Source organism: Cygnus olor, chromosome 4, assembly GCF_009769625.2.
Source record: "Cygnus olor isolate bCygOlo1 chromosome 4, bCygOlo1.pri.v2, whole genome shotgun sequence".
NCBI lineage: Eukaryota > Metazoa > Chordata > Aves > Anseriformes > Anatidae > Cygnus > Cygnus olor.
This window is the reverse complement of record NC_049172.1, coordinates 43434444-43458755: the sequence shown is the minus strand read 5'-3', so window position 1 is coordinate 43458755 and position 24312 is coordinate 43434444. Positions and strand designations below refer to the sequence as shown.

At 41.9% G+C, this 24312-nt stretch overlaps 1 protein-coding gene across 1 annotated transcript in view; it reads left to right on the top strand.

The window, feature by feature from the left end:
• SPATA5 (spermatogenesis associated 5) overlaps positions 1–10899 on the top strand; it is a 189810-nt gene extending 178911 nt beyond the window's left edge. The window contains exon 16 of the mRNA XM_040556385.1: positions 10557–10899. Within this exon, the coding sequence (XP_040412319.1) occupies positions 10557–10733 (177 nt within the window). The 3' untranslated portion in view covers positions 10734–10899. The remainder of the gene's footprint in view (positions 1–10556) is intronic.
• Positions 10900–24312: the final 13413 nt, after the last annotated feature.

The window sequence follows — 24312 nt, the reverse complement described above, 5'->3', positions numbered from 1 at the left end:
AGTCCTGCGCTGTCCTAAGGCTCTGTGGTGCTACGGCTGCTCTTCCCTGCTTGGGTCTGTGGGGAGAGAAAATTGCTTCAGTGCTGGAGAGGGTCACTGTGACTCCACATCCACACCACATCTTGCAGGGTTAGGGATTTGTTTCGTAAGTCGTTACCACACTTGGTAAGTCGCAGATGCACAAGCACAACTTTGTGCATTACAGCTGCACTGTACAGCCAGCACTTCGTGATGCAGCCTGCAAACAAGCAGGTTAGGCACTTCGTATCTCTGCTTTTGCCTAAAACAAGCGTCTTCACCAATCTGGGCTGGTGAGGTAGTTGTGTGGCATTACAGGAGAAAAAGGGATCAACAAAATCCGACTTCCCCGTGACACTTCACATCTTTAGGACTATCTCATACCAGACAAAGCAGATCATTAGTATTACAAAGTCTTCCAGATATCATGAAATGTATTACATTTATTATCAATTAGGAAATGCTAAGAGCGTATCCTGATCTTTAGAATACTGAATAATTTCAAAGAGTAGAGAAAATAGCGTTTTGGTTTTTGTTTAGTATGCAAACCAGTGCTCCTGTGCTAGCATCCTGTATGTGCTGTTTTCGCTCTTTTGATCATCTTTTACTGTATTCAGACAGGAGTTAAAACACTCTCTCTTTTAGAGGGAAAGGGAGAAAACCCAAGAGACCAGGGAGGTTTTTGTAATAACGTGGCACAAACTGAGGAGGATTTTGTGAGTGAGTACGAAGGAGAAGAAATGAAGGAATTTGCTAAGTCAGATCTGTTATCTTAGGAGTAGCAGATCTGGTTACCCAGAATACTGAAGTGACTTTCAGACGTGACATGGATTCAGTTTTTTCAGCTGCAGGAGAGCACTCAGATGACATGTTTTAATGTTAACAATGCAAACGCAGATGCCATTTTGATCCAGTCACTCATACCTTTTCACTGAATGTAAGTGGCAGCTACAGGTTCTTACAGATGAGCATTTTATCTCATGTTGCCTCACTCAGTCCTTTGGCTTGTTCCCAGCGTGTGAGGTGCCCACCACACTAGGGACAAGCTGTGCCACTTGGGAGAGAGCTCCTGCTTTTGGATGGCGTTGTGAATCCCTCACCACACGTGCTCAGTGATTCAGTCGACACAGCAATGATATACCTGAGATAAATTGCTCAAATTTTTTATTGAAACTAGAAGTAGTTAGCAAATGCACTGTTCTTGCCAACAGAATTGTATTAAATGGTTTATGTCTGAATAACTCAAAATATCCTTCTTCCCTTGCTATTCATGTTTCACTTATTTATGTCATTGTTTTTTCTTGCTAATTACTTCTTTGCTTTTCTTGCACAATCAAAACTTGACTTAAAACTTACTTTAAGTTCTTTACCAGCCTTTCTGCTCCTTCCTTAAGGAGTAATAACCTTGCAGGGAGGGATCTAGCTTTGGCTGAGAGCATTGCTTCCTAGGTCTAACTGCACTCCCGGTCATATTCTGCCTCCCTAGAAAACAGGCATGCAGTCCTCCAGTTTTCTTGGGAAACATGAGCAGCTGGGTACCATGGGAAGCTCCAAGAGGTAAACTTAGAAACAGTCTGAAATTCCTCTAGCACTCTGCCAAGGAAATAGATACTCCATGTGAGACATCTCGCACCTTTCAGGAACTAAGACCCAATAAATGAAAAAGCAAGGGAGCGTCCATTAAGGACATTATTCATCTTGCAGTCTAAAAGCCCTACACAACAAATGTCTTTTCCCACTCCCTGCCTCCACTCAGGATGTGTATGCACGTCTAAGTAGCCATGCAGAAAAAAAAAAAAGGTATTATATTCTCTTTTATTCTCATTATCATATGATTTTTATGTTTTCTATCCAACTGATAGAAACAGTAAGACTCAGAAGATTTCCTAGAGTTTCTGACCATTATTTTTAGATGGGTTTGTTTGCATTTACTGTATTGTAGTACAATATCTCATACATAAGTAACTACGAGTACAATTGCTGTTAACCTGCTAGACAAAGACAATATTTGCCACAGTGGAAGGTCTAAAAGCAGGATGAAAGGGAGAGTTTAAAAACCCACAAATAAGATGTATTTTTTTTGCTTTTCTTTTTGCTCAGTGGTTTTAGAAGTTTAGGGCTCTAGCTGTCATTCAATGGTGGCATAATGTAATAGAAATGCTGCTGGAGCTGAAATGAGTTGAAAGACAGTTCTAGACTGGCTGGGTTCTACTGATGAGAAAAATATTTTTAGGGAAGGGAGCACACTGCTCCCAGTTCCCTTTGCAGAACTGCATTTATTTGCTTTGTTTTGATAGCTCCTATCTAAGGCCTCTCCACTCTTCCAGGTTAAACTTGAGAAAGGAATTGCTGGCTTGAGAAGCAAAAGCTTGAATTATTTTTCAATGCAAGAAATCTGGAATATGCTGAATGTATCTTCTCATATCTGTGTAACTCAACATCTGAAAAGAGGGCAAGCAAACAAAACAACTAATTAATACCCATACTGTGATAGGTTTCATAAGGTAGAAGCTGCCAAATCTGTTCTGTTGTTTTTCTTTTGTTTTGCTTTTCTAGAGAGAAACCTATGACATGTACAGCTAATGGTCTCCTCCAACTCTTAGTTTTTAAAATTTTAGTTGCATAATTCAATCTGTCTTGCTAGCGGCATTCAGCAAAATAGCATTGACTGTATGTACAGGTCCTCTGTAGTAACAGCGTACTCTGAGTGAGAACACAGTATTCTGTTAATTACTTTTAATTAAAATGAACACACGCGCACACACATATGTATTTGTACATATAGAAAGACTCTGCTTTTCTAGTGGCTTGGCTTCCTTTTCCTCATTGAAGGGAAGAAGTTAAACTTTCTCATTAAATGTTTATATAAAAATGAAATAATTCTGAGGTTAACCAGAAATGCAGCTTAATCTTGTATAGAAACATGTGTGTGATTTTTTTTTTTTTTCAGTTGCACAAATATAGCTGAAACTTGAAGTTGGCAGAGAGTGCTGTTTAAAAATATTTAGTCCCAGCATGTAAAAACTCGTTTTGTTACGGAATTCCTTTGTGAAAGGTGTAGCTATGCCATGTCTCTGCCAAAGTGATGGGATCCATATCGACATAGTACGTTTTGGAAACTAGCTGCATTTTGGGCTTGTAGTTACAAAAGTTAAATTGGAATTTACATGTTTTATATATTGCTTGGAAGGATACCACATCTAGTAATATTTTTAAGAGAATGGAAAGAAATAAAAAGAAAGCTTACAGATGGATTCGAAGTTTTGCTCTGTTAGAACATGTCAGGATGAGTAGAGGTATGTATGATGACACTTAGCATGTACCACTGAAGGCTCCAGTTTATTCTCTCTAGCTGTCATCATGTGCTATAGTTATGATACATATGCTTAATTTTGGCTACATACCTCATCTCTTCCTTCTCTTCTCTGGGTGTGTTTAAGCTTTATAGAATAATAAGAGCTACTGATACACGTGATACTGTCTGCTGCCCAGGCACAGCCCCTGCTGAGCTTTTGGTCCTGTGAGAGCAGTTACATGCAGCGTTTTGTGGCCATTAATTGTGTCCCACAAGAGCAAAGGGCCAGTTGCCTGGCTCAGTCCCTCACCAACGTGCCAGGCTCTGTGACAGCAGGGGACTGCAGCAGGTAGATGAGGCGAACCTGAAGCCTGGACCTCCTGGCCGAGACCAAGAGGAGGACATGGTCTCTGTTGCAGCCTCCCAAGGGAGTTGTGGCCACCACAGGAAGATCTGAGCAGGACCCATCGTCCTGGTCAGGTTGGGTGTATTCAGGTGGCACGGCCACTTAGTGTCCCTGTGCAGCACCTCGGGTAGGTTCTGGGCATACACATGCATGGTCACAAATGCATCGATCAATCTGTGAAATTACATAAATAAGCAAACTGTAGATTAAATACTAAATGAAGACTTGAGCCTGTCTGTTCTAAACTAAGGTCACCTACAAATATCATTAAAGGAGCTGGTTTTGTTCAATTACATTTCCTTAACAACCTCTCATGAAAGAAATCAGGAATAGCAGAGATTGTTTGCTCAGTTTGTTGGATCAAAGACACAAGATACACATAATACCTGTCCTCTTTATTGAAGAATTGCAAAGGTGCTTGCTTCTTCATTACTACAGACCTGTTTTAAAGTAGATTATCCAATGTCAGCTCATATTGAATGTCTCTTTAATAAACAGGGAAGAAGGAAGTCCATCTTCTTAGGAAAAAAAGTTTATAGTTTTTTGTTGCACAGGATGGTTTCAATACAAATAGGAACTCATCTGTTCCAAGGCAGTGTTCATGAATACAGAACCAGACTAGAAGTATATGCTTTAACTTCAGGAAAAGCAATAATGTTTTAAAACAAAGCTGCTTTGAAATCAAAGAAGCATCTATCTCACTGAGGCACTTACATGGCCTGTAAGTGCCTTGCACACTTGTGGTGTGTTTTTTTTTAGCATTGCTGTTGCAAGCCATGTAAAGTGACAATCGGATATTCAGTAAATTCCTCCAAAATTCCAGTGATAGGGGCAGCATGTGAGTCTGAGGAATGAATGGGTACTGTATGAAAAGCTAATATACTATGATTGTCTTCTGTTTAGAAGAGGTTGTTTTCCGTTTGCAGGATGGCCAAACATAGAATCCATTTAAGTTAATTCTGCAGATCACAGATGTGGGTGGAAGGAAGAGGTATACATATAGGGTCAATTTTATGTTGTTCAAAGATTAGATGAAAATTTATAGCAGAGTAATCGATTATTTCCTAGTATTGGAAAATTTTCCTCCTAGGCAGAACAAGACTTGTAGTAGCCTATAAGACTTTCTCTTCTCAGAGAAGAGAACAAAGGCACGTTATCATGTATTTCCATATTTTTTTAAATATATACAACAGGAAAATTGATTCATGAGAGAAATACTAAATTGAAACCTTTTTGAAATGCTTCAAAAAGTCCACCTCTCATGACTTAAGATCCTCTCAATTTAAGTCTGTTTTCACAAAGAAAATGGTAATTGTGCTATCTCCAAAGAGTATTTTTATCTCCAAAAGCAGTACCACGTACGAAAGCATTATCTACAGCGCATCTCCCTCGCCCAGCCAGCGTCGTGCTGCGATACCCACAGCAGGCTGCCTTGCCCGTTGGAAGCGGGGTGGTGGTGCTGAACCAGGGTGAAGCTCAGTAATACAGTGGTGAGCTGGTGTTGGTTTTTCTGGTTTGGTTTTCCGATGGTCTGGTGATTTGACCCAGATCGGGGAAGGGCCAGCCTTGTGCTAGCGCAGGCACAACAGGGGGGTGCAAGCCGGCAGTGGGTTGCATCCACACAAAGGGGAAGGGGCAGACAGGGGACACCATGTCCCAGGGGTCACTCCCCACCACGGAGAGACCTGCTGGGGCTGGCGATAGCCTCGTGGAAGCACACACAGAGGTAGGTGCCATCCGTGCCCAGCACTGCCCGGAGCCCTGTGCCAATCCCGTGCAGAGGCTGTGAGCTGCTGGCATGGCGCCGAGCCGAGGTACTTAGGGCAGCTTTAGAGTAGGGACAGCAATCTTCCCCTACTGCTCCCTTTTAGTTTCTGCCTGGTTGATTTTCTGCTCTTGCTTTGGAAAGACTTCCATGGCTATCTCTTTTCCAAATCGGGTCCTAAATCCCTGGGCCCTAAGAGCCCCCAGACACCCCCATTTTGGTGCGGGACGAGGTTGTTGCTCCCAGCGGCTTCGGGCTCGGGCTAAGCAGGATGTCTGACCTGGGCGGGAATTTGCCCGAGTGAGAAACAGATGTCCTGACCCGGGAGCCATTCATGTCTTGTTAAAAGGCCGTGCAGGACCCCTTTCTCTCCCCGGAGCAGAGGGGAGAGCTAACCCGCTCAGCCTCGCCGGCACGCACCCCACCGGCACGCAGGCTCGCAGGTAGCTGGCAGCCAGGAAGCGCCACAATTCGCGCTATTCACAAACCACAGGGTACTATTCTGTTTGCAGGCTCCTAATCCCTCTTACACACAACCCCTTACAACTTTAACTGGCGGGGTGGAGGAGCGAGTTAAAAAGGAAGGAAAAAGGAAAATGAAACACAATGTACAGCCAGGCAGTGTCTGCCAGTGACTGCACACACAATCGACACCAGCTGCAGCCCAATTAAAGCCGACATTCACAGGTGTTCCCCACAGACCCTGCACGAACAAAACCACTTTCTTGAAAATACCTAAGGTTTTAACACAGAAGCTCATTTCTTTTTTTTTTTTCTTTTTCTTTCTTTCTTTCCTTTTTTTTTTCCTTTTTTTTCTTTTTTAAAGATTCTTTAAAGCTATTTAGAGCACTTTAAACACAAAGAAGCTGAAAAGGACTTTCAGTCCCCTAGAAACAGTTGGTGCTTAATGCCAGGAGGGGGGAGAGTCAGCCTGGCTGAATCAGGCAGCAGGAGAAAGATGGGTTATGCTGAATGCTGCTTATTCAGGGAGCTGTAGCTGGCACTGGGCATTTTATTGTTGCCAGGGGTGAAATGGGGAGGAGAGAATAACTCGGTGTAAATCCATTTCTTTTTGGTACTCAATTTTATTTGGACCATAGCTGTGAGCTTGTGTGGGGCTTTGCTGGTTGCTGATGGGGGTGTGTGGTTCGGATGGCGTGCTGGAGCTCTCCCTTCCTCCCAGGATAACTTGACACAGTTCCCTTTTTGACTCTGAAGTAGGACTCTACTTGAGCTGTTTAGTTTCTGATCTTGGAAGCGCTCAATCAGATGACAGATTATTCCTTATGTTTAGCTCCTGTTGTTAACCAAAAAACCCCGATTATCTGCTTTTTAAACATGGATTGCAAATTATTTCCATGCTAAGAGAGGATTCCAGATAGCAGACTAATGCATAGGTCAGTAATTTGTTCTCATTGCGCCGAAAATGAGAATCGCATTTGTTATATTTTCATTGGTAATAATATTAACAATCAAAATAGAGTATATTATGGTATTCAGAGATTCAACAGTATTCAGCCACACCTGGCCGCCTATTCATCTCTGCAATTACACCCCACACCTCAGTAGTTATTGCTTAATTACCTGCTGCCTGGCCTGTTGCTGTTTAATCAGTGTTGTCTCTGACATTCACTTAATGTCTTCATTACTGCTCTAACAGCTAGTGCTGAAAGCCACTCTATATTCAGATGCTGTCAAGAATATCTATTTTGTCCTTCAGGGGTTTGAGGTGCAATTTTTCCTGTGGAACAGCACTAGGACATCATTTCTATCCTTTACAGCACCCTGAGGTCTGAAAGTCTTTTTATACTAAAAAGGTAAAAATGGTGGTCCTTTGGATTTGGATTTGAAAATAATTAAGAATTATCTTAAAACTGGCAGGTAGGTAATGGTGCTTCACAGTGTGCACTTACAGAGGCAGGCAGATGCTAGTCATGCCGATAAGTGCCGTGAAGAGAAAAGAAAGTCAGCCAGGCTTCGAATTCACAAGTATAAGATCTAAATTAGACATCGTTGCTCAGTAAAAAATACTGGAGGCGTTGTGGACAGTTTTTCTGAAAAAATCATCTCGGCGCAACCCAGAAGCCCTGCGGCATGGCTCCTTCTAGCCACAAGGGGCTAGGGCAGAGCCAGAGGAGCCGTGGCAGCTGGTCTGAGGCATGGACAGGCTCTGCAGGGACTGAATCACCCAGGGCTCCTCAGCCTGCAAAGACTTGACTGAGAGGAGATGAGATAAAAGGCTATAAAACCATCGATGATATGGGGAAGGTGAGCAGGGAACAGCAGATGAATCACTGTTCTCAGAGGACAGGAACTAGGAGGTACTTGTTGAAATTACCCGCTTCTAGACAAACAAAAGTGCTTTTTCATACAATGCATGATTAGACCGTGGCACTTATTACAGGATGTTGTGGAGGCCAAAAGGAGAAGTGATTTAAGAAAGTAATTGGATGAATTCACTGAGGATAAATCTATTGCGAGGTTTTAAAACTGGTGATCTAGGTGGAACGCTTGGTTTTGGAGTGACGCTAAGCCTGGAAAGGACATGTATCCTGCTGCACAGCCGTGGGTCAGTCCCAGCCAGTACCTTCTGCTACCTTTCCCCTTTATCTCACTTGACCCGGCTTACGTTGTGTTTTAATCCAGGCAGAAATGAGAGTTTAAAACCTTTCTCTTGCTTGTTCTGGTATGAAATGTCTTGATGTGACTGTGACAAAAAATGTCTATTAAAAACTGTGGGCCTCAGCCCAGTCATACAGCAGATTTCACCAGGTGAATTCAGTCCCATTTCCATTTGGCTAGACAAAGGCAAACTTATGTTTGCTTCCCACAGGTGATTTAGCTTTACTAGCTAGTGAAAACACTTGTGAGGATTTTTTTTTTTCTTTTTAGAGTTTGCATATTTGAATGAAGAAAAATAATTAAACCTGCTTTGTTCAATCTCTTACCTAAGAAACCTCATCTCCTCGGTTAGCAAAGGAATGGAAACAGTGCCATGGGACTGCTGTGACCAGGCGTAAGGGCCCAAATTTCAAACATTGTGCCATATTGCCTGCCTTTTATTACTGAATAATATATGAAAGATGTAGTCCACAAAAATTCTGAGTGCAGCCAGGAAAAGAGAGAATGATAATTGATACCTTAAAATTCTTCCTCTTCCCTTAAATACTCCTGAATAACAAAGAAAAGAATATCATTTTTCTGGTGTTTTCTCGTGTCTAGTAATTTTCAGTTATCACAGAACTTGTGTTTCAGACTTTAAGAATACAATTAAAAGAAAAAATCCTGTGGAGGTTAATTATGGTCACGGTTGCTGATACTCTTGGCAGAGCACAGAGGAAACATCCAATCATCCTCAGCAGTATTGGCTTATGCGCAAATTCCTCCTAAGAGTATCATTGTACAAATGAAACAGGAAGAGATAGGACTGGCTGGTGTTCCTTCTTTTTTGGATCTGCTGGCCTGACAGTCTTTCCTTCCGCTTCTCCTTCCGTGAAATATATCAGCACCCACCAACTGAACATCTTGTGCTGCGATAATACCCTGCACCATCATTTTGGTGCTGCAGATAGTTGGTGGTCTCTGTGAGCAGGCATAATGGACAAAACCTGCTGTGCTGTGTTCTGGGCTTTTTCAATATTGCATATGAAAACCCACAGAAGGTCCTCTTCATATTGTGGAAAAGGTGCCCTTAGTGCTGTATTTGTGGAGGGAAAAGGGACCCCTCCTTCAAGGACCAGCACAGCTTTGCAGTTCAGGATGTTTGGGATCTGTTTTTCTATCACCACTCTTCTCCCTTCTGAAAGATTTCTGGGTTTGGTTTTAAACTGGGATGGGAGGGCTGATCTTCTTTGTGTGTGTGTGCACGCTTTGTTTTGGTTTTTCTTTTTTCCTTTTTTTTTTTTTTCTTTTTTTCCTTCTTCAAGTATCTTTGTATTTGTGTTAGCAAGTAGGAAATAGTCACACCGTCTACTTTCTGAAAAACCTGAACGGAAGGACCAAAGCACCTGCATTATTTGTAGAAGGATGCGTTGCCTCTCTCTGTAAGAAGCTGGTGCACTAAGTCCCAGCTCTGCTTCCACCTTTATCTGTCTCTAAAGTCCTGAAAAGCATTAAAATGCATAACAGGAGTGTTTAGCTTCACTGCTCATTAGAGCAGCACGGAACTAAAAGTAATATTGTTGTAGCTTGACAAAGCCATCTAAATCCATGCATGTTTTCTTGTGAAAGCTTCCTAAACATGCTGCTAAATCCTCTAAAAAGCTACTAAACGGCTTTGGCAACCATTAGCACAGCATAAGCAGGGGAACTCTTTTCAGTAAGTGAACAAACAGAGAAAATATGCTGAATAGCTGGACAAATGTGTTTCAGCTGGCTCTTTCATTTACAGATATAAGGGAGCAGTCAATATCAATCACTGTTTTCCCTGTTGCACTGGAAATCACAATATCTCTTTTCATTCCACAAGGTCTTTTCACCACAGTAATGTGTCTTTAGAATGACACTGGCATCAGTCTGTTTCCGCTGTCTGAAGTCCGGAGAGTTTAAAAACACATTTCAGGGTATGAGACCTTAACCCTTCTCCCCTTCCACGCACCCCTCTCCTTCGAGCCTTCCTTGCTGAATTAATTGTTTTTACTTCTTTCCCAGCTTAAAGTTTAAAAGGAAAAGTGCCCACAGAGCCTGGGAATATCTGCTCTTGTGCTTTGGGTACAGAAAAATGTATTGCTGCTAGTTGGGGTTTTAATTTATCAGGTGTTGCAATGAGTTTAAGGCAAGGTAATATGATTATTGAGTTAAAGTAATTTGCAATGTCCTCTTCTATGAAATGTAAAGTTACTGTGGTTTGAATTTGGAGCTTTATCACGTTTCTGGGAAGTGCTAATCACCCACAGCTTCATTTAATTAAAAAAAAAAAAAAAAAAAAAAAAAAGTATTGGAGAAATTCTGTCCTTGTAAGTATCTGGCATTTAGAGCATGTTGATATTCTTGTGCTTGCCTTCTTCATTTCAACTTAGACATTTTATAATAATAATAATAATACGGTGCAATTTTTGTTTGTTTCTTTGCAGATAACAGCAGTCTGTAGAGAAGCAGCCCTGCTAGCTCTTCAGGAAGACATAAATGCCAAATTTATCATGGGACGGCATTTTCGGTATGCACTGACTGTCGTGACACCAAGAATTCCCGATTCCTTAATCCAGTTTTATGCAGATTATCAGCAGCAAAGTGGACTGCATGCACTTTGAAAGGCAAATTAATACATATGCCTGCTCATAGTGTGAATAGCAAATTTCCTTTGTAAAGCTGTCAAGAGCTAAAGAATTTTGTATTGTACATGGAGTGTCCAAAGTTGACTCAAATGCGGAATCATCATAATAAATGCCCATGTGGATTTTTTGAGTGTAACAGAAATTGTGTAACCTTTGTGTTTTACAATTCAAATGGTATAATCTGCATTTTAGAGGTAGTAAGAGTGCTGGTGTAATTCAGTGTTTCTGAGTGTACAACCACGTGTCAAAAAATAATTACCAAATTCTGAGGTTTTGGTGGATTTTTGGCCCTAAAAAGAGTAGCAGTGAATGTCATGACTGCCTTCGTTTGTTCATGCCTTAACCTCAGTTTAATCCCAGGGACCATCCCAGCGAGGCAGAGACCTGGGGAGTGGCCTCACTACAAAAATGCTGAAAATTATTCTGAATCTTTTGATTTATGATCTCCAGAAAAGCTGCCAAACAGGCTTGCCGACCATAGAGCTTTCCAAGAGAAAGCGGAGGTATCCTGATTGATTTCGGTGAAACGTTTATCTTCAGTATTAAGCAACTCCTTTTTACACATACTGTAGAGCAGGCATGTTAAAAATTGTACATCACGAGGCTTCCTTTGCATTTCAGAAAAGTGAATTGCATCCAACTCTTGGCTAACCTGAAACCACTTCGAGGCATCAACAGAAGACTTTTGTTGTTGTTTGTTTCTCTCAAAATAAATACGGGTGGTGATTGGTAATTTCAAGTCTGCCAATGGAAATCCTGATGACTCCTAATGAATAAGAAAACCTCCTTGCAGAAAGTGTTATAAATGAGCACAAAATAGTTTAGGGACGGATAAAAACTTTTCAACTTATTTCTTGTTATATCACCTGCTGAAACAGTGACAGATCCCTATGGGCTCCCTACTCCTGCATTCGATGTGAAACTTAATGAAGCAAACTTATTTTCAGCATTTTTCCCCACAGTGGAAGGGCAGCTTTTCTATTCTAGACGGGAAAACTAGAGGGAAAAGTAAAGCAAAACCAATAAGAACTTTAATAAAAACAAAAAAGGTGACTAAACCTTGCATTTCAGTGGGTAAATCTCTGTTTCCCTGGTGTTTTGCAGGTAAGTAAAAGAATTTGTAAGTCAAAATTTTAGCCTAATCCTGCTTTTACTTGTCAGAGTGAAAAAAAAAGATCATCATTTCAGGCTTTACCAAGTGTAAGATTATTTTTGGGTCTGTTTATTGATGGTTGTGAAGACTTTTTTTTCTTGCAGTCATTATATATCTGTTTGCAAATGAGATATGATTATTTAGAAATTTCTGTCTTTTGTAAGGAATATACTTGTCTAAGAGAGTTTTCTACCACATTTAATTATAGTATCAATATGAAATTTAAGAAGTAATCTCTTGGCCTTGATTATGGTTTTTCTCTCCTTAGTTCCACCGTGCCCACAATTTGTAGCTCTTAAAAAGAAATCTTATTATATATTATTATTATTATAACTTTAGCTTAACCTCTTGTTGCTATAAATAGCATTTAATTTCATACCACTGAAAAGGATTAGAGGATGTAGAAAAGCAGGTAGTTTACTTAGTTCATCTGATGTATGTTCAGGTTTTGTTTTTTTATCTTTTTTTTTTCTGTCATTGTTTGAGTCTTTAATAGTACATCAGACAGGGATTTAAAAAAAGAATGGTTAACTGGAAAAATTGCCTTGGAAGTAAAGGTCATATCTGAAACTACTGTATCCTTCTTTTCTAAATTGTGTATGCTCCATCTTGAAGCTCAGGATGAGAACCATTTATCATAACAATTACATTTTAGATGTTTCTAAAAATGAAATCCAATGAAACTTTCCTTCAGTGCGTGTTCCTGAAAGAAGAAATGAAGGATCGTAGTTTTTACTGCCAACAAAAAAATTCTGTTGGTGATTTTGTATCCTAAAAGTAGCACTGAGTGGTGCTCCAGGTGAGTAGCAGAACTGGATTGCCTTCTTTGGGAAGTGCTGAGATCGCTTGGGAACATGCACCAATGTGAGAATCTGAACTGAGACAAAGAGAGGGGCAGGTAAGAGCTTGCTGCTCTTCCTGTAAGTGGACTTCTGTTGACATCAGAGGGATTTTTACACATTGTCTTTTAGGTCGATAGGAGAGAGAGAGAGAGAGAGAAAGTGCTGGCCCATGACTGCTGCTTGTGCCTCAGGAAACAAACAAACAAAAAACTCCACCACCATCTCTGCAAATATTTATCCTTTTATCCTCTTATCCACATGGTACCGTATTTTTCCCCATGATACTAAATCTCTTGATACATATTTATATGCATGAAGTAATTTTAAATGTAGGAAGCTACTCATTGGGTTTGCAGAACTTGGTTTAAAAGCCAAAAAACAAAGATGCTCTTTATTTAAAAAAACTTAGTTATTGCAAATGTGTGAAATCCATCCCCAGAAAGGTTCTGTTGCCCCCAAATAGTCTATTTGGAAGGCTTGGCTATTCTAATGCCACTGAAAATCTTACCCCATCGCAAGCCACAGATAATACAAGACTTAAAGGAAGGGATGATCATTTCCCTTCTGGTTCCTAATGATAGATCACTCTTATCAAGGAACAGAAACTTGAAACCTTTTTATCAGAATTCTGGAAAATAACTGAAAATTTCTCTTGGAGTACAGTTTTGGTCCAATCTCATCAGCAACATAGTCCTTTCGTAATCATTTTGAATCCTCCTTGGAAAATACTGCAGCAAAACAGCTACTGCATGTGGCTTGAATCTATGTGCCGGAGATCGCAGTCCAGTGAGCACTTTTGCACCCTCAAACTCACTGGTATTTACTGATGAGGGCACTGTAGGACAGAGCACTGCAAAAGTGTCTTCTCCTCACCCATCATTTAAATTAGTGGTTTTTAATTCAGAGCTGAACTTTTCACAGTATGTTTTACTGAACGCATCGTGCCTTGGCACTGAATCAATTTGCTTGCAGTATGAGGCCATATAAGCCCGAATGCTTTGACACTTCAGAGTAAATCAAAGATAGGTGTTCTTTCTCCTGCTGGGTTAACCACCTTTATTGTTGTTTGGGTGTTTCTGTGAGATTTAATATTAATAAAACAACAGAGGCTTGGTGAACAGAAAAGAACACATCTGAGAAGAACATCTCTCTCCCATCTCCTCCTTACCTCTAGATGTGATTTCTGTACTTATTTCTTTACATTCTTTAGAAGCACAGTTCTTTTCCTGTCGGCCATTATCTTTTGAGCTAGTTTTTGGCGCAAATACTGCTTGAGTTGCAAAATTGTTAACATTAAATCAGTTTTTCAATGTTTCAGGCAAATTTTCTTTAAATACGGAGTTTAACTTTTTCTTCCAATAACAACGTCTTGCAAAATGGCATAAAATGTCTTTTGACAGGTTTGCAAAAAAATGACCGGGAGAATATTTACAATCAAAATGCAAAAATGTCTTCACTTAACTTGAAAAAAGTCCAGCCCTGTGTTTTCCCTAATGCATAAGACAGATTTGCTCTGCAAGTACAGTATACAATTCTTAATCCTGGAAAAGGAAGGAATGAAGTTTATTGCGGATAATTCTCCTGCAGTCTCCGAGTAAGAATAGAGCAAAAGGCTTGCTTAATTCAGGTGCAAGGGAGAACATCAGGGACAAAAAAAGATCATTTTCAAAGACGGTTATTTAAAATCATGGAACTTAGACTTGTCAGCCCATATGAGTTTGGTGTCCTTAGAGTAGATTTTTCTGGTTTGTGTATTCTGGCTCTTTCCTTTTAGATTCTTTACTTATTTTCAATGTCAGTGTGTGGTTCTTCTCCTCCAGGAACTGGGCACGTGCCAAACATAATGCTCCTATAACTTAGCATCGGTTGATTAGTGCTGTGGAAAGGCTGTGTGGGGATGGTTTTTTTCTGGGAAGCGAGCTTCAAACTCCGTGCTGATGGGGCATGGAGGGGGTACAGAGAAAGTCAAAACGTGAAGCATGGTGCTTTGCTGTGTGCCGTCCAGTAAGCTGAAGTTAACTGATGAACGCTTGCAAGTTCATGGGTAGGAAAATCATCGTTCCTTATTGCAACAGGCAAGTATGAGGCCTGTGAAGGAGACTGACCATGAGGCTTCTGGTTGTCTCTGGCTCTCCTGGAGAGAAGGTATGGATTGGGTGGCTGAAGCAGTGTTGAAAATAGAAAAGCAAATGTTCAGTGGTTTTGGTAGCTCAATTTTTAATTGCCAGCAAGGAGTGAACTTAGAAGGAATTGTGTTTGGAAGACGAAGGGACACGCAAGTGCCCGAAAGTCAGTCACCCCTTGTCAAAACCGTGGCGAAGACCCCTGAAAGAATTTGTACAAAGCAGCCATAAAGAACTTGCCCTGTTTTTTGTGATCACAAAGTTGGGACAAAACTGCATGTGCTTCCTTCTCAGTTCTGTGCCATGGTAATGCAGCCGGGGCTGTGGGAAGGGGCTTGCAAAGGGAGCTGGCTGCAGAGCGAGCAGGCACAGAGGGACGAGGTAAGGGAGGGTGGACAACCAGCCAGTGCCTTCCAGCTGCTCCAGAGTGCCGTGCTGGGCACCGGGCACAGTGGCCAGATGGGCCGTGTACAGCTTCTTGTAGCAGCTCCGAGTTTTATCCCGAGGTCTGGGTTAAAGTGGAACTGGCTCTCAGGAGAGTTGCAACTGGGATGTTGTTTTACGTTGTGACCCGTCTGTATTTGTGTTTGGTGTTGTTGTTGTGTGGTTGTATTGAATTACAATCATTTTTATCTATAGTGAACCTCAAAATCTTTTGCTTTTGCTGATGCCTCTTTTTTCCTTTGACATGAAAGAAAATGCTGTGGGTGATCTAATGTATGCAGTTCAATAAAGAGCTTTTCCTAGAGAGTGGGTGCAAGAGGCATGCAGAATTGCAGTATTTGGGCATGCTTTTGAATGGCAAGTTAACATCTGGAAGATAAATATTTCAGTTGAAACCCACTCCTAATGTTGGGTTTTGTCTGCTCCGTCTGCAACTTCTACCTGTTAATTTATTAGTCTTTTCTGTAGGAAACTAAGCCATGCATTTTCTCCAGGGCTTTACATGTTCTGTGCTAAATATTTTAAGTTGTGTCATTCTTCCCCGCAGACTTAAACCCAATGCTCCAGCGTTCTGATAGGAGAAGGAGATGTGTGTTTTCTCTGTTAGCTAGTCTGCCAAGGATCGTACCGGTGAGGGGAGAGAGCCCCGGCCTGTTTGCATGGCAGGCCTCCAGCACGAACGCAGGTGTTGCAGGAGAAGGCAATGGCAACCAGATGACATTCCTTCCTCTTGAACTAGTGCGGAGCCATCGCTCAAACAGATTACGGGGCCTTCCAAAGAAATCTGCGGCTAGAGCCTTGCCTGCATGTGACTGTGCGAAAGCCGTGGCAGTAAAGCTTGGATTCACCCAAGGGTACAGCTGGAGGAGAGGAATCACTCACTGTTCCCTCAGCAGTCGTTGGAGGTGGCTTGGGAGATGGTCAGGCAAGTGATTTATCCCAGCTAAGAGCTGAAGTACCTTCGTGGAGGTGCAGGGGTGGGGGCTGATGTCAAGAGAGGCCCCTAAGGCACTCATCTAGACAAAGTGCCCAGAGGTAGACAGCAGGAACTGAGAGCGGTAACTCGAAATGCTGAGAGCACTACTTTACCAACCCGTGGAAATATATCCCGTGTGCACAAACAGGTCTGGAAATGCTGCTGTTCTCTTCCTCTCCATACCTGCACCTGTGTGCCACGGCTGTGTGGTCTTAACCACAGCCCCCCCCTGACTTTTTTTATCTCCTTCGCTAACACAGAGCAGTTTTCACATCCCTGTTTGGGGAAGCGAACGCCTCCGCATCAGCAGAGTGTGGAAAGGGCTTTGATAACCTTCAAGGTGAAACACTTGTCAGCTCTCTCTTTATCCAGGAATGGATTATCTGGGCTGTGGAATAATGAGGTCATGTCTTTTCTTCACACCACTGGCAAGAGCTTCAAATTTCACACAGGGGCAGCTGCTTACATAGAGCTTGCTCTGCTTAATGCGGTTTAAAGCTACCCCTACAGTCAGCAAGCTTTCCTAAACCTGAGGATATGAAATGTGTTCGTAGGGCCTCATCTGCATTAAGTGTGAGGCATTTTCATGGTATTTGGATTGCCGTGTTAGCTGAGAGTTGGTTGTGCTTGATGCAAGATGCAAGCAGTAGCACGAGTGTGTGCAGCACTTGCACGTCCTATTGCAGCCTCGTACAGGCAGGCACTGGTTATGCAGAAAGGAGAACAGGATTTGGCAGGTGAGGGGACAAAGCCATATAGCTCTTCTGGGGTGAATGTCCCTTTAGTCAGCGTGCTCCACTGCCGTGAGTCTAAACCCATGTACTGCAGCTTTAATGGAGAGCTCTTGCATTGATAGTGGCCATGGAAATGAAAGATCCCTAAAGCACACATGCTGGGGGGGCGTGAAGGCCAATGGGTGCTTAAGTAGATTAGCACACGAACAAAACCTGTAATATTCTGGAATGCTTCCTCACCACCTAAATGGGGATTATTCCACCAAACCAGTGAATTCTACCCTTCTACCCTGTAAATGTTGCCTTTCAGATAATTATCCTCTTTAAAAAGTAGTACCCTTAGAAAAGTGGAAATGTAAAAGCCTATCAAAAACTGCTGCATGGATTTCAAGAAAAGCACAAAAATACTACAGAGACCCTATGAATACTGAGGTTACTAGTGCTGGCAGTGGCACATGTTGGATGCTACAACAGAAAAGTCACTGCAACAGAGAATGTTATCTGTAAATTTGTTTTACAGAACTCACTACCACTTTTTGTACAGACGTAACCGAAGTCATCCACCTCTTTCTTGTTAGCGTTGTGAAAATCTTGGTTAAACTGTCTGCTTTCTCTCTGAAACGTGTAGAAACAACTGGTTGCCTTGGTCTAATTCCACTTCCAGGCTTTCATCATCTGTAATTTTGGTAAAAAGCTGCTTTTGTTAATGTAGTGCCTCATAGTAACCAGTTACACTTTACTACAAAAGGGTGTTTTATTTTCCTGGGGGATGAATAGTAATCAAGGATCAGCTGGTAGTGCCAAGTGCCTTGATAACACAATTGGCTGCATACAGCTTTGTTAGGCCTCTTCTTGCTCTTGCCAGGGAGACTTAAAAGAAGATGGTGGGAGAGCTGCTCTTCACATACCTGACTGCTGTGGATCTGAATTTTTGGCTGCTGGGTGAGAAGGTAGGCACCTGAATCAGCAGAGCACGAGAAGCCCTTCTTGGTTAACAGTGATGGAGGGAGGGGGGAAGAAGAGAGAGAGAAGAATTTGAAAATAAACATGAATGATGAAGATTACCCCAAAATTAAACAGTGATTTTAGCTTGGAAATGTGAGGGTTGATGAAGTTAGAGGGAGACAAAGTAGGAATCCTGATGGTAATCAGAGCAAAGGCTAATTTGTGTTATTTTGATGCTGATTCCAGTGTGCTTGTGAACTGAAGTAGGGCTGTAGTCACCCTGCCCTGTGTTAGGAGGCATCTCACTGCTAAACACTACGTGGAGTCTGGCTTTGATCTCGTTAACCTCATCAGCACTGGATGAGCAGATGTGTTTCTGGAGCTTGACTCTTTCAGCTACTTCAGCTGTACATGAAGTGGCAGACATTACAGTTTTGTTTTTTTTTTAAAACATCAAAGACTAAGCTCTGCTAGGCCAACTTCAGCCTCGGCATTGCTCTCATTGACTGCTTCCCCTGGAGCAGGAAGAACACCCTTGCAGTTGCCGTCTTCCAGGAAAAAGAAATTCTCACGTCTCCTCCAAAACTGGTCTCTGTGTCCGCAGAGGAGTGGCCTGCAGACGTACTCATGGACCTTTACTACTGGGGTGGAAGCCAGTCCCCAGACTCCTGATGTCATCCTTAACTTAGGGTAATTAAAGAATATAATAAAACCCTTTCTCAGCCAACCTGAACACCATGATGGCTTACTTGTACGCGTTACTTGTACCTGTTATAGCTAGAATGGAATGAAATAATGTTTTTTACAGATTTTTTTCCTCTTGGAAATATTGTCATAACATTGGCAGGGGAAAGCATTGTTGCAAAAACTTCTAAAAAAATTAAAATGAATTGTCTGAATTTTTCAGAAATTTAGTATCAGCTAGTGTGAGTGAGGAGGGGGGGCTTTGCCCTTTTTCTCAATGAGAACAGATGGAAAAGGTGAAGGAGTAAAATTTAAGAAAAAGTGGAGAGGAAGAGAAATTAATAGAAAGCATGTGTGGAAAACTTCCTTCTTCTCAGTCTGCTCATTGTTTATTTCTAAACCCCACATGAAAAACAATGAGATGGAGAAGAAGGAAAACCCGCAGCAACATTAACAAACTCAAAGAGGTTTTCTTTTTCTAGTAGTATTTGTAGCCATCAAAAGGATCCTGTACCTTCAGCTGACCCTTTTGTTCCTCCCTGCTGTCTTCCATGTGACGCTGCTTGGTTTTCCCCTAGGAGAACGTGACAGAGGGTGGTTGGCTTGTGGGAGAGCAGGCGCTTGGAGGCTGGTGTGCTAAGAAGCTGCATGAGACAGGAGGAGCGGTGGGGGAGACATGCTGCAAGGCAGGAAGGACAGAAGAGGTTTCTGTCCTTTTCGTAGAAGAACAGTTGAGGAGAACAGGAGAACTGTGCAGAGTCGTGGTCCCTTTGCAAAGGAAAGGAGCTGGCTCAGGGCAAAGACGGAGGGCTTTGTGAAAGGAAGATGAGCAAGAGCTTTCTCTCGAACCATAGGCAGTTGCCAGTGGAAGGTTAAAAACACGGGTCCTGTGAATCAGGGAAATACAGTTTGCTTCTCGACTGCATGACACCAAGAATAGGGTCCCAGGAGAGCACCCCGAAGAGATGGAGCCAAGCCCTGCCCTGGGAGAGAGCAGCTGTGTTTCACTGCGGAGGCAGGGCTGGAGCAGAGCACCGAGAAGAGTAGCATCCCTGTGCTGCCGTGCTCCATGCTGCAGGAAGGCCCAGCGAGTTCAAGAGAAACCGAGGCAGTGCCCTGGGCCATTTCTGTGGCCTTCACTGTTGGCAAGCTCTGCTACAGTGACCAAATGAGCTTTAGACCATTTGCAGTTCTAATCCCCCTTTTTTCCCCAGCCAGCAATGCAGCATCCGCCCTGGCATGGACACAGTCACTATTTCAAATTAATCTGGTATGTTTTCTGAGTTCAGGAAGAAGCTGGTACAGTATGATGACAAAATCAGCCTCATGCTGAGCATCAGCTGGAGGACAGAGAGGAGAGGATTGTTGGTAACCCCTTAGGCTTTCTTGCTTTCTTTCTTAGGCTTCACATTTTATATTAAACATGAAATGTAAAAGCCCCAACCCCATTAAAAGAAATCACTGTAGATTAAAAAGGAAAAATCCATGTTACTGCAGGTTCCTATTATCATGGTATCTAAAATGAAAGTATGTGAATGTCAAGGACATTCAACAAAAACAGAAGAGTTTCGCCTGGCGGTTCCTCCAGAACAAAGTGTGGTTCACTCTGCCTTGGGTGCGCTTTCAAAAGCGTTTATTTGGGAAGGGCATCTTGTAGATGGCTTTGCACAGAAATGTGCTCTGTATCTTGAAGTTAGTTCTGTCAGGATTGGACTCAGCTTGATTTTTTGTGAATAGTAGTATCTTTCAGTATTATTGGTGCCCTGCAATTTTAAGCTGAGTTTATCCTGTTATATTATCTTGGGAGACCACAGAGGAAACAAGAGTTGAAGTGAAACAGAGCTGTGCAGACCAGGACTATCAAGGTTTCTGAAGTGAATTAGGAGCCCGTGGAGCTTGGCAGTAAGAGCAAAATGTGTTCAGGCTAACTTCTCCTCTGGCACACCTTGCCATGCACTGGAGCAATTTGAGTTATTTTGGTTCCACTCAGTGGTCTCTGGTAGGCAGATAGTCAGACAGACTGACCAATAGGTCCTCACAGGACAGGAGAAGAGTTCCCTAGGCAAGAAAAAAAGGGAAAAAATGTTGTCTGACCACTGTGAGAGCTACAGTTATCTGGCAGCAGCAGGGACTACTGCAGTGAAGGGCAGTCACAGCAGGACAACAACATGAGGTCTGCAGCTTTCATCGTTTCTCCTTTACAAATACCTCCAAGTGCTTTCTGCTTCATGCAAGCCATGTGTTCATCTTCCCCCATGTTAGTCTTGAGCTGTCTGTTTTTCAGCCTCCCGGTTATTTCCTTCCTTGGGTCGTGGGGATGGCATGAGTTAAAACACATCCATCTGCATGAAATACATTAAACTTACATTTCCACTGATGTCTTAAGCTCCTGAAAATTGCACTATGCTTCCCAATCACACATGATGTTAAAATTCTTCTCTATGGGATAAAATGAAATAGCCATCTATGAAATGTTTTCTTTTTCTGAAACTGAGACTGTTTTTCAATGGAAGCTCTCTTATTTTACCCAGGCTACTTTCCCACAGCTGGAAACTGTGGTTCTGTAGGAAGGTTTTTGGGCTGGGAGTCAAGGAAGTTGAACTGCAGTCCTAGCCTGCTCTTCTTGTGACACCTCTGGAAGTTATTTCTCCCCCCTGAGGCATTCTCCCTCTTCTGTAAAGTACTTTAAGATATCTGATTAAAAAATAGAGAATAGCAATAAAGTTCTGTACTAGCTCTAAACTCTTCTGTTATATCAATTAAAGGAAAGATTGCTCCTCCTCACCCCCCTCACCCCCGACTTTGATAGTAATAAATATGGAAAGAGAATAATGGTTGTTATGACTTGCTAAGACCCTCCAGTTGTAACACATTTGTCCTGTGTTATGTAAGGGCTGGAAACAAAATGTGTATAATAACCTTGGGTTTTTAATCTCTACAAAACGTAATTAACTGTTTGAAAAGGTGGTTGGAGGGTTAAGCTAGGAAGAAGAAACTAGTAGTATAATAACATCTATATTAAAAAAAAAAAGATTTAACATGTTATATAATCTCTGTTAAACTTGCTCTGGGAAATTCTCCAACAGCTAGTGTCAGTCTCAATTTTGTACAAGTCTGTACATAACCTTTATAAGAATTTGTATGAAGTTGGGTGGGGAAACAGCGAAAGAAAAAGTTAGAACAGAATGTAGTCTGGCTAAAGTCTTGCTAGGATGGAGCATTAAGTGTAGTAATGGAGGTTTTCTCCTGGGCAGGTCTTTGGGTGAAACAACCCCCTCTGCACAAGGGATTTCTGGTGCCTCGTCCCCAGCATTGGACTTCCCAGTGCAAGCTCTTTTCACTTTTGACATCAAGTGGCAACTTGAAAGGCTTCTGGGTGTATTAATCTCATAACTAATCATTGATCTTGAGATATTATGTTAAAAAGTACTCACACTGCTCTCAGTTGGACGCAGCACTGTCACGGGAGCAGCTTAGTGTGTGTATGGCCCTGTCAGATGCATCTACGGTACCTATCAATTTGTGTTTGCCCCGTTGCTTACAGCACCAGCAATTACTTTAATGACTGCTAGTAACACAGAACACAGGCCGTACCGCAGAGGTATTTCTCCTCCAGGAGCTCAGCCACAGCCTCTTTTATACATAGATGCTGTTCACTTCTCTCGCCAGGAGTAGCTGGGAGCACGGCAGTTTGAAGCGCAGCGTTTAGATATGTGGTGCAAAGGTGCTGCAAATTATTTTTGCATTATTTTTTCAGCACCTTAGGAAAAATTATTCATGCTTCTTTTGTGAAATGTGGAATGAATAGTGAATCACCACCAAGAAGACAAGTCCAACTCTATTGATCTCTTTCTGCTGAGCTTTCGTTGTCTTTTGTTGTGCCCTTTCCACCTTGCGCTCTCCTTGTGCGCTGCTACGCTTTCACTTTGCCGCTTGCTGTCAGAAAGGATCCTCTTCCTGTACGCAGCTCAGCAGAGCGGAAAGCAGTGCTGAGAATATTTGTCATGTGGAAGTGATGTGAAAGATGGCACGTTTCACCAAGCAAGCGTGTAATACAGTAACGTCCGCAAGCTGTTACTGAGGCGCACACTCTGGTAGAGTCGAGTCAGTGGGAGACCGGTGTGATAGGGAACTGGATGAGGGTATCAGGATCTCACTTTTCTGCTTTTATTTTCCTATAGTCAGACTACTCTTCTGCTAAGGGTATGGAGTTCACCTCAGGAAAAGTAAATTGTGAAAAAGTGTATTGCAAAAAGTTACATTGCATTTGGGTTTGCAAAAGGAGGCACAGTCCAACTTCCACTGAAAACAATGTGTGTGTATTGAATGTCGTAAGAGCTGGCTCCTACTTACAACTGTAAAATACTTCATGAAGGCCTCTCTTTTGTTTCCCTCAGAGGTTCACTTTTTGGTAATGATCTTTGTCGGGAAACCTATTGGGAGCTAGATAAAACAATGCACTGGTCAGGTTAGCACCGAACGTTAATGACATGTCCTAAACCGTGGGCCTTGCTTTCATTACGGGCGTGCTTCAAGACCCGATGGACTGGCATTGAATTCTGAGCAGGCTTTGAATAGCTAATTTGATGCACATTCATTTTATTTGCAGTGAAGCTGATTTTTTTTTTTAAACCAATATTAATAAATGCATTTAATGTTAGTGAAGCCCACAGCACTGGGAACTCCGTCTTTTTTTATTTATTTATTTTTTATTTTTTATTTTTTAATTCAGAGCTTGAAAGGGCATCAGGAAATATGGGCTCTCTTTCTGGAGCGTTGCATCTGCAATCCTTGTCAAGGATGAGGAAGAAAACGTGCATCCAAATGCTGACTGGAGCCTCCTGTTTGAAGGTTTTGCTCTGGAGCCTGTTCTTCAACTTGCCTTTAAAATACACTTGATGTTTTAAAAAATGTTTACTGAAGTTGCCTGCCCCTCTTTTCACTCGAAATCAAGCTGATCTCTCATGACATGCACTGAGAAAATCTTGATTTTTTTTTCCTGTAATTCAATGGCTAAACTTATAATAGAGCCAATGAACAGTCTTCTGTCTATACTGCCTGTATTGTCAGCAGTTTACCTGTTCCACAGGGAGCAAAGTTGAAACAATGTTTCCTATTTACTACATCTCTTGCACTTTGCATCTTTATAGGTACAAACTAGCATACATACTGGTATCCAGGTAACTAACAGTACAAGAAAAGACGTGTGTAATTTAGAAAATGCATACCTTCAGAAGTTCCCAGCATCAGTTAACAGGGAACCTACAAACGCACTGGAGATTAAATAAGCTTTTATTGATATGTCTACGTACCCAAGACTGACTTCCCAGTCTTACTCCTACTTCCTACTCCAAAGTGAAAGACTGTCTTTCAGTGCTCTTTCTTAGGTTCCCATACTCCTTTTTGAATGTTGCTCCTTTGACGTGATAGGGATATCATATCCAGAGGTCAGTATAATAAGTTGTTTTTTTCCCTGTAAGTGGTAGTGTTTGTTTTTTTTTATACTTGAAAATTTCCCTGACATTTTTGAATGCCCATTTTTAACCTGATTGGTCCAAAGATTATTGTTGATGTGTAAGAGCTGATAGAATATCCTAGTCAGATATTTTGTGAATTAGGTGGTGAGTTGTTTTTAACAAGTAAACTCACTGTCA